This window comes from Microtus pennsylvanicus, chromosome 7, assembly GCF_037038515.1.
Source record: "Microtus pennsylvanicus isolate mMicPen1 chromosome 7, mMicPen1.hap1, whole genome shotgun sequence".
NCBI lineage: Eukaryota > Metazoa > Chordata > Mammalia > Rodentia > Cricetidae > Microtus > Microtus pennsylvanicus.
This window is the reverse complement of record NC_134585.1, coordinates 43,437,837-43,448,610: the sequence shown is the minus strand read 5'-3', so window position 1 is coordinate 43,448,610 and position 10,774 is coordinate 43,437,837. Positions and strand designations below refer to the sequence as shown.

Sequence of the window (10,774 nt, the reverse complement as noted above, 5' to 3'; positions counted from 1 at the left end):
GTGGTAGCACTTCCCACAGTAACTGGGCCCACCCACGTCAGTCATTAATGAAGAAAATGCTCTACAGACTTTGCCCACAGGGCCAGTGTGATAGAAACATTTTCTCAACTGAGGCTCCTGCTTCCAAAATGACTCTGGTTTATGTAAAGTTGACGAAAACTGACACGCATACCGAGTCATAGCAACAGCCATGTAAAGGTTAGTTTCTTGGGGTGGGGAGATGGCTTTGTGGTTAAGACAGGGTACCACTTTGCAGAGGAACTGAGTTTGGTTCCCAGTATCCAGGTCAGCAGGCTCACAACAGCCCGTGACTACAGCTCCAGACAACCTGACACCCTCTTCCGGCTTCTATGGCAACTGCATTCGTGCACACATACACAGACATACAGGTATAAATACAGAGGTTTAGAGCACCTTGCTGCTCTTGCAGAGGACCTGGGTTCAGTTTCCAGAGCACACATGAGAGCTCACAACAACCCATAACTCCAGTTCAGGGGGTCTGGTGCCCTCTTCTGGCCTTCATGAGCACCAAGCACAAAGTTACATGCAGGAAAAACACTCACATGTATAAAATAATCAATCTAAAGAAAATCTTTTAAAACTATTTATTTCCATGTGCATTTTATAAGCAGCTGATTTAATCGCTAACGATCAAGGCAAAGGCGTGCAGCTCTCATGGCACTCCCACCCCGACAGACTTCAGCTGACGTGTGAAGGAAAAGGGTCTCCACCTTCCTAATCTACAGCAGTGTTTGTTCCGAAAGGCCGTCAGTCTTTTACAACACAGGACGAAAATGACATGACTTCAGCGATAGTTCAAAGGAAAACAATGTGAAGTCATCAGAAAAAGGTTCTGCAGTTCATGAATGTGCCACTTAAAAGTCGATACAGCGTCCTTTCCGTTCCCAGTCTCCATATCGCGTAGGCTCTGGGCCCCTGGGTCCACCTTTTTCTTTGGTGACTGGATTCACATCATCTGGAAACTCTAAGGAGACATGAACAAGGCGGTCAGCCTTGGAAGATGGAAGAAAACAATGTGGTCAGCTTTGCGGACAGGGCTGCACAAGCTGGTTGGGAGTGCCTGGCTTATCCAGTCTTTAAAAGAGTCATATACATGGTTCTTCCTCTTCTACCTCCGGAACCTGAGATAGACATTTTTCATATCCACTAATACTAATGACTTCCAATTCTTGGAACACGTTCAGGTCTAGAAATTACAAGAATATAGTTTCAAATGTGGTGCTGGACCCAACAGGAGGGAAGCAGTGAGGCCAGGGTGTTTCTTCACTGAACTTGGAAGGCTTAGAAACAAGTTCAATGTCTCCATTTTCTTTCCGGTATGACATGCGTGGTGTGTGCCTATCGGAGGTGGTGGTCATACTTACCTCACAGCACTGACTGAACAAGGTGATGTATGTAAAGCGTCTAGCACAGAGACGGGTATGTATAGGTGACCAGTTTTACTTGTGAGCGCTACTGCTCCTTAACAGAGGCTTTGGCTTCAGCAGATGGGTTGTACGAGCGTTAAGTGAAATCATCGACTTAATACTGTGTGTTCATGGGTTGAGAACAGTGCTTAGTAACAGAATGCGTGCTTTAGCACGAGTCAAGTTCAGTCTCCAGTAACAAACATATGCACACGCACGTGCGTGCACGCGCACACACACACACACACACACAAATGTGCTACATTTTCCTGATAGGAGTCCTCGCTGTGAGTCAAGCCAAATTCTGACGATTTTAATTTTTAATTAATTGGTCAATTTGATGTTAGGTATCACTAATACTGCCGGGTTGGTGTTAAATGCTGAGAGTCAGATGATCCTTCTGTTATAACCTGATACTGGGCTTTCAATTCTCAGCATTCTATACACCTTAACTCACTCAGTCCACATAATAACTCTATGAGTCAGGAAACAACACTGCCCCTATGTTACAGGTGTACAGAGTTGTTGAGTGTCACACAGCGGGAGAACAGCTGGATGGAGCCTGAACTGAAACCCACAGGCTGCTCTCCTTGTGTAGAGAGAGAACAGATGAAGAACCAGCTGTCAGAAAGAACCTCCTATCTTGAATGGTGTATTTTTGGAAAACTCAAAAGATCATTATCCCAAATTCTGCAGCCCCTCTGCAGACTAACCAAAGAAGGTACAGAATTCACCTTGAAACTTTCCAAATATTTCTTCAATCTTTATCTTTTCTGTATTTGTGCCTAACTCTCCCCTATCCTGGTCATCATTCTGTTTTCTGGGGAAATTCTGGGCTACCCCCCAAGCCTATAATAGAAGCTCCTCTGCTCCCCATTCCTGGGATTCTCTGGGTGTGATCGCAGGGAATGCTAAGACAAAACACTCAGACTGTGTGGCTTATGCACTAAAAGTCTCAGTGGGGTGGAGGAGCTTGGCTGGGTTGGAGTGAGGCCCTCTTCCTGAGCTACAGACTACTTTTCTCTCTGAACTGTCATTTGGAAAAGAAGGAGGCAGTGAGGGTTCCAGTTTCTCTCTCATAAGGGTACGAGTCCCACCATGAGGTCCTCACCCATATGATCCCAACCTAATTATCTCCAAATACCCTCACATTTGGGATCAGGGCTTGGACAGTACTAGCAAAAAAGAATATGCTGAGCTTGTTTGAATGGTGTGATTGTAGTCCCAGCCTTTCAGGAACTGAAGGCAGGAGAAATATTTGAGTCCAGCAGTTCCGGGTTAGTCTAGAACACAAGACCCTTACTACATACACACACACACACACAGTGAGACCCTTAACACATACACACATGCATGCACATACATGCACATGAATACACTATATGCACATGTATGTGCATATTCATACACACAATGGTATGCACACATTGAGATGCCCCTTCTCACTGCTGATCACATCAATGAATATCAGATTATAGCGTCATCTCCCACCACCCCGTCCTCCATCGTATCGACATCCACACCAAGGACCATCACACACGGAGACAAAAAAAGTCCCTAAACCTCCTTATAAGGAGGCTCATCTCACTTGGACTCTCACTGGACTTCCTTGTCCCCTGAATGCTTCTTCTGTTCTCACTCTTGAGCTCTCTCCTCTTTGACTACAACCTCCTGTTTTCCCTTCTCTCCTCTGAACTTCCTGACTTTTGTGTTTGTTACACCCTGGAAGTTCCCTGACTCCTCCTCCTCCTCCTATCAGCCCTGCCTTACACACTCAGTGGCTCACTCTTGGCACTCCCGTGGTCTGCTGTGCCATCTGTGTTCTGCCTCTTACATTTCCAGCCGCACCGTGCATGGGTGCTAAAGCATCTTCCTAAAACAGATCTCTTCCACAGTAGACAGAGCAAAGGATGCCAGCCTACAGAGTCTGCCATTTACATAAAACCCTATAAAAAGCAAAACTACAGGGATTGAGAATGAATCAATGGTTGTAGGAAGAGGTGGGGATGGAGTTGATTTAAAAATAAGCAAAAGATAACTCTGTAAGGAATAAGAACTTACACTTAATGTTGTTTACATGACTGCAAACATTTATGAAAACTCACAGATATGTATCTTTAAATCACACTTTAATAGAGCTGGCCAGACAATCTCCAGCCAAATATATTTTGAAAAATTTAACCATACGTGATGGCACACGCCTTTTACCCCAGCTCTTGGGAGGCAGAGTAAGGAGTGACTTGTAGGCCAGCCTGGTCTACAAAGGGAATTTCAGGCCACCTAGCTAGGGCTGCAGAGTGAGATCTCTTCCCCAAAAATAAAACAAAAATTAAACCAAGACAAATAAACAAACACTTCGCGACAATATCTTTCCTTATTCCCTTCCTGAAATAGGACCTCATGTTGCCCAGGTTGCCTGCCTTCAACTTATTACCCTCCTTCCGTCCAACTCCCTAGTGCTGGGATTACTGGCACGCACTACCATGTCAGATTTACGGGTTTAGCATGAGGCCAGGGTTCCACGCCTGCTAAGCTGGCATTCTTCCAATGAGTTATCCACTTTCCCTCACTGACCACTCCCATATTTAAAACTTGTTTTAATGACATTGATTGCTGGTGTGCATGTGTGTTGTGTATGAGCTTGGATTGTGAGCATTGAGGGAGAGGTTATTCAGGAACCGGTCTTCTTCTACAGCAGAGTTCGGGACTGAACTCTAACTGGTAAGGTTTGGAAGCCATGCTGAAGCCCAGATGCCAGCATTTCACTTTTAGCATTTTCGCTTCCAGAACTGTACTGCAAGCCAAAACGAACCTCTTTCCTGATTGGGATTTGCCCATATTCCTGTAAGTAGCCTCACGTGACAGTTAATCTCAGCTGTCATGTGGGCAAGGAAGTGACCTAGGAGACCTATCTGGGTGATTCTATGAGGGAGTTTCCAGATCTACGGAGAGATCCACCCTGAACGTTCACCCCATACCATGCCTGAGATCCTGAAAACCAGAAAGCGAGCCGGGCACCGGCATTTGCCTCTGCCACCTGCCAACAGACACAATGTGGCTGTCATCTTACGTTCCTGTCACCATGCCTGCCTGTCATGATAGGGCTGCACCCCTCTCAAGCCGTGAGCCACCACAGGCCATCCTCTCCTTTAGCGGCTTCTGTCAGGGACTGTATCAGTGCAATAAGAAAAAGCAACCCATACATCCCTTTCCTCTGCTCCTGCCGGGAATCCCAATAAGCTCGCTGACTCACTGATTTGACAGAACTGTTCCTTTGGCCTACAGGTGCCCTATCTGGGATGAATTGACCTTTTAAATGTCTCCCCATGAAAAGTCACCCAACACAATCAAAATAAGAACCCCAGAATTTGGTTCCTGGCGTTAATGCAGGAGACTCCCAGATGTTCTAACTCCAACTCCAGGGAATGCAGTAGTTCTGACTACATGCACAGACCCACACACAAAGAGACATACACATACAGATATGCATAATTAAAGTCATACAATTAGAGAAGGAAGAAAAACAATGATAAATTATGTTTAGTCTATTACACTCTGAAAGACAGGAAAAGTATTGGCTCAGGAGCCCAAGACCAAATTCTCAACACAAAGGAGATTTATTTGCCCCAGAGGGACAAAGGCCAGGGAATAAGAGACAAAGACAGGAGATAGAGGACCAAGGAAAGGGCAAAGGGAACCAGGGAAAGAGGACAGGGGTATCTGTCCTGGAGGGATAAAGGTCTGCCTCTGGACAGAGAGGAGACAGACATGACACATAGGAAATTAGTCGTTTATAAAGGCACAAGGAAAACCCCGCGTTAGGATGAGATGTGCAATTTTAACTGGCATGTTAATTAGGTGAGTCAAAGGGGTTTTGATCGCTGGAGTTCATCCTTTGATACCTGGATCCTGGTAGTCAGCCTCAGGAGGAGGAAGTGGCCAAATGAGTGAATGTGGCCCTTGGGGGTTTGCTTCAGGAAGGTAATCCAATGGTTTTTAGCAAGATGGAGAGAACGGGGGAGAAGGGGAAGGCCTGCCAGAGCCGCACGTTGGGATGGGCTAGTGTCCCTTCAGATGACAGGGAACAATGAAGGAAGGTTATTAGAGCTAAGAGAATGAGCGATGTCTTCTCTCCAGTATGGAGTCCTGTGTTCTGTCGTTTTCTAAGCCTGGCATCTTCACTGTACCTTGATGCCTCGGCTTTATCTGTACATCAGTGATGAGCTACGGCAGTGGATTTTCTTAGCAGCAGAACGTTATCAACAAATGCAGGTTTGTTATTTGGATCACAGAAGATACTAACTTATATGTTTTACCTTTTGAATAATGAAAGTTTAGTAAAAACAAATCAATAAGATAAAACAATCAAACACCCCCCCCCAAAATAACTAAAAAAGTACTAAAACTTAGAAACCCTTTCTTTGAGACCATCTGTGTTGCTCAGGCTAGCCTCACATTCCTGATTCTCTGGTGTCAGTTTACAGAGTGCTGGTATTCCAGACACGTGCCAAGATTTCTAGCTTTACACCTTTTTGGTGAGGGTTGCACATGTGTGTATACTCATGTGTATGCTTGTATGTGTGGCCTTGTGTGGGTGCATCCGTGCACTTTTGTGTGGTGTGCATCCATGTACCTCTGTGTGTGTGCATGCAGAGGTCAGACACTGACTTCAGGTGTCTCTCCTGATTGCTCTCCACCTTATATACTGAAGTAAGGTCTCTCATTTGAGCCCAGAGACTGTCAATTCAGATAGTCTAGGGAGCTGACTCGCCCCAGGGACTCCTTGTGTCTTCTCGGTGCTGGAAATACACTGGGCTGCTATGGCTGTCAGCCCACGAGTGCTGGAATCTAAGCTCTGGCTGACCCTCAGGCATGTCCGGCAAGTACTTATGCACTTGGCGTCTCACCAACCTGAAACCTTTCAAGAAGTAAGCACCACACCCACAGACCGTCCAGACGGGATTTTAACTCACTGACATAGCCTTTAGAAGTGCTAACAGCAAGCGAGAGCACATCTCAGTTCTTGCACTCATGTTCTAGGAGCTAGCATTTCTCTGCTGTGCTAAGCACAGACAGAGGTGACTCCACTCACTCTTCAGCGGCTCCCTCTCCAGGTGCGAGTCCTCCGGAGCATCGAAACGACCCACTGGCAACTTTGACTTCTTAAGAGGCTGCTTCACAGGTTCAGGTTTTCCCTCTTGAGAACTCACTGTCCTCAAAGAGTGACTCAGAAGGGAGGATCCTAACGGAGGAAAAAAATATTTTACTTTAAAAAAACCCTAATTTTGCCTACTTGTTTTTTTTGACCATTTATCATAGTTCAAAAAGGACAAATGGCATACAGTAAAAATTCTTTCCTCCACACCTCAGTTCTACACAGCTATTTCCCTTCGATAGAGACAGATAACCAGTGTTCCAAGCTCGAAAGAGCTAGAAAGTAAGGAGACGGGGAAGTGTACGGAATAGCTTAGTAACCTCGGACTCATCTGGTTTGGGATATGCACAAATATGCACACTGTCTTCTAATAGTGCACTTGGCAGCCTAATTTCCTTACCGTACATAGTATGCACACACACTTCTCTCCAAGAGACGCACCTAGCAACATAAGCCCCGCCCCCAGCACCAGGATGCTTGCACATCCCTCTCTGAAGCAAGTAAGGTAAACTGAGCCCTAAAGGTGATTTTTCTTTTTTAAAAAGGAAAATCTTCTATTTACCATCTTATGTCTATTTTGGCAAATGTATGATTGAAGCCAGAAGCATAATAAGGAACATATACAGAAAATGATTATACTGCCTAGTATATTAATCAAAATGAGAACAACCCCAGCTCCTTAGTAACCACCCTGTCTTCCCTGTACACCCACTAACGAGGCCCTAGCCGGGCCTTCTTCATTGTGACCCGTGGCTCTCTTGCAGTAGAAGAATTCAAAGTTTCATTTGCGACTTTGCAATCTGTGGCTTTAATTTCAATTCCTTGGATATGGAAGCAGTTGGCTTGTCCCAACCCTGACAGGAGAATCAATTAACAGCATCCTTCCTTTAGGAGTTTACCATGCTGGGGCATGGGAAACACTCCAGAGGGTGGAGTACCCTATGCTAGTGTTTCTGGTATTGTCCAAGCAGCTGTAAGAATAGACAGTGTATCGTACACAAGTAAAAGATACCAGCTCACATTTCTGTACGGAGTGATCTCGAAGTAAGAGTAGTTGAAAAAAAAACAATGGATACAAAATGCATCTAAACATTTTAATGGGAAAATGGGTTCATTAATGTTCCCTTTGCTTTATACTTTACATACGTACATGTCATGTGTATATATATATAATTTCTGGTATCAAACATGACATAATTATTCTAAAACAGTGGAATGCTGGATAAAACTAAAGAATTAAAGTTACCACCTAAGGGTTTGGAGCTAGCCTTTCATTATCTATAATAGTCATTGTATAGATCAAGATTTATTTTTTTTATTTTTTTTTAGGATTTATTTATTTCTAAGTTGGTTTTTTTTTTTTTTTTTTTTTTGATTTTTCGAGACAGGGTTTCTCCGTAGCTTTTGGTTCCTGTCCTGGAACTAGCTTTAGATCAAGATTTTAACAACCAACAGGTATTAAGAATTTGAAGGGAAAAACTGGAAAGTTTATTTATAAAAAAAAATTGGCTACTTGTTAAGACAGCAGTGATTCTGTCTTCAGTTTCCGTAATTTCTCAGCGAAGTCATCAATTAAACTAACATTCTGCATCTTCGGCATGCTAATTGAGGAAAATACTGAGAAATAATGCAACAGTTTTGAAGACGTTAGTTTCTACAGAAAGCATGCAAGTATCTTTTCTAACAGGTCTTGGATTCGTGTGCTTTTCGTTACGTGTACTCATCTATCTGACTAGTTTGCGGTACGTTTGGACCAGGCAGACCTTGAACTCAGGGATACTCCTGCCTCTGCGTTCTTAATGCTGGACTAAAGGTATGCACCACCTGCCCGGTACAAATTATTCTTGATGTAAGCAAACAATAAATTAATGACACTCATCCCCGAAGTGACCTTCTTTTCCATACTATCCCAGCTGCATCCCAGTGCAAGGCGCTCCTCGCAACCCACCCGCAAAGCCTGGGTCCCTCCGCTAAGCACACCGGAAAGGCTCGACCCAGGAGGTCACAAGGCATCGCGGCCGGGTCTCCGCGCCGGCGCATTTGCATGTCAGAAACCGGCTTCCCCCGAGAGTCCCCGAGTCTCGGGACCCCGGGGGGATCGCCTTACTTGTTCTCCAGACGGAGGCCACCAGAGACCCCATAAGGCCTGTCGAGACCATACCGCCTTCTCCCGCAGCGCCTGCGCACTCACAGCCACCGCGGAGCTCCACAGGGGACCCGCGCGGTCTGCGCAGGCGTCAGCGACAGCAGAATTGGGCGGAGCTTCGCTTTGTCCGTCCGACTGACCCGGTTCAGGCCTCCCAGTACTGCCTCTAGTAATTCTGCATAGCCACGCCCCCAACCTCTGTCGGACTCTGTCCCTGGCAATCGCTCTTAGCCATTCCAAAGGACACAAAAGACAAACCGAAAGCCTGCACGGAAGTTACAGGTTCTAGAGTTCACACCACCCTAGTGTGTAGTGTGCTTGCCTATCTAGAGGAGGAAGTTCAAAGCACAACAAGGAGCCGGAAACATGAATCAACTTAATCTGATTACGTATTTTAGACATGCATTAATAACATATATATCTATAGACTGACTAGATACGAATAATTTTTAAGTTTCATCACATACCACATAGGTGTGCCAAAGTATTGCTCCATAAATCTGTAGTTAAAATACATAAAGATTTAATTATAGTGAACCTTCCCATATTTTAAAAACAAAATTTTAGTAAGTTCGGCATATTCAGTCATGTGATTATTGAGATGGTGCCGTGTTAGAGATCTTTTAAAAAATATTTTAAAATCTTGAGGGGCTGGAGAGACGGCTTCTGTTTCAGAGGACCTGCATGTAGTCCCAGCATCTACATGGCAACTCACAGGTTTGTAACTCCAGTTCCAGAGTGTCTGACAGCCTCTTCTGGACTTTGTTGACAGTAGGCATGCACACGACATACATACATACATACACGCCAGCAAAACACTCATTAAAAAAAACCTTAAAATTTTTCATGTAAAAACCTATATAAATGACAAATAGTGAAAAGTCCCCCCCCCCATTACTAGAAAACAAAACAAATCCATAGCTATTTGGATGAATTACTTCACGAAATCCCTGTCTTGGAGTCAAAAGAGTTGACCATCAAGAAGACCCGCGATAGCAACTTTTCTTACCACAGCTGCTTGCTCTGTGGCTCCACTAATACACCCACAAAGGTATTAAGAACAAAGGCGTATGTGTACATTTAACTGTCTTTCCCCTCCCAGGACTAATTGGCTAGCACCACTACTTAGCAATTCCAATGACTGACTTGACCTGTACTAGAGTATTAAGCAGTCCAAAAGATTTAGGGAATCAATCCAACTATCATGAAGAAGGTAGCAATTTGCTTTTAAATAATTATGTTTGGACTGTTTTCCCTGAATTGTTTCCTTTCATACATATCACTTCATTTGTGAAAGCTTTGTATGGAACACTTTAAACAGTGTCCCATACAAAATTGCTTATCAAAAGAACTTCCTACCTGTGAATGTAAATGCAATATCTGAAGGATCCACCAATCCTATCAAGTATTCTATCTTCCAGACTTTGGTCTTGTAGGTTTGGTTTTGGAGCCAGGTGATGAAATACTTTGGTATGCTGTCCCTAAAAGATATCATGTACAGCTAACAGTCTTGAGTTCACTTGTGTTGACCGGAGTCCAGAGAGTAGAAGAGGGAGACCCCATTTATGTCTGTATGCTGCCTATGTTTGGCTTCCCACTTGAGAAGACATTCTACCACAAACTGTCACTGCCTATTATTTCCCAGTGTACCAGTGTTGCGGAGTGTTGTCCACCAAGAGAGCAGGTGATTACTTCAAGCATGAGAGTTACTCTACACAGCTGGGGCTGTTAGCTTTCCCTGGTTAGACTACCCCAAGATCCTATCCACTCTCCCCCATGCCTCTTCCAGAAGCCTGTAATTCTGCCCCAGTTACACAAGGTCTTGGAAAATGGTAAGAGAATACAAACATAGAATGAGAACTAGACAGAAGTACATTAATGTAGTTATGGGAACATTGTCATCTATGCTGGTGTGGGGCTTTTCGGGTATGTGGCTGTTTGGGGGTTACCCATGCTCCTGGTTCACCAGTCTTGACAGTGTTCTTGCCATCTTCCTTGATAAGAAACTATTAAAAATACAAATTCTGGTCAGGCATCACACACATC

The 10,774-nt window shown here is 44.4% G+C and overlaps 1 protein-coding gene across 1 annotated transcript; it reads right to left on the bottom strand.

Annotated features, from left to right (window-relative positions):
- Positions 1–589: 589 nt before the first annotated feature.
- Positions 590–8,815, bottom strand: Sdhaf4 (succinate dehydrogenase complex assembly factor 4). Its single transcript, XM_075980575.1, has 3 exons — positions 8,690–8,815; positions 6,520–6,669; positions 590–985 (listed from the first exon to the last, which is right to left on the bottom strand). The coding sequence occupies exons 1-3, from the start codon at positions 8,739–8,741 to the stop codon at positions 876–878; spliced, it is 312 nt and encodes a 103-aa protein (XP_075836690.1). The 5' UTR covers positions 8,742–8,815; the 3' UTR covers positions 590–875.
- Between the last annotated feature and the right edge of the window lie 1,959 nt (positions 8,816–10,774).

Excerpts from the sequence above, each read along its gene's own strand:
- Sdhaf4 (XM_075980575.1), bottom strand. The coding sequence starts at position 8,741 with ATGGTCTCGACAGGCCTTATGGGGTCTCTGGTGGCCTCCGTCTGGAGA. Across the intron at positions 6,670-8,689 it reads GGCCTCCGTCTGGAGAACAA|GATCCTCCCTTCTGAGTCAC; the intron begins GTAAGGCGATCC and ends TTCCTCCGTTAG. Across the intron at positions 986-6,519 it reads GGAGAGGGAGCCGCTGAAGA|AGTTTCCAGATGATGTGAAT; the intron begins GTGAGTGGAGTC and ends ATGTCTCCTTAG.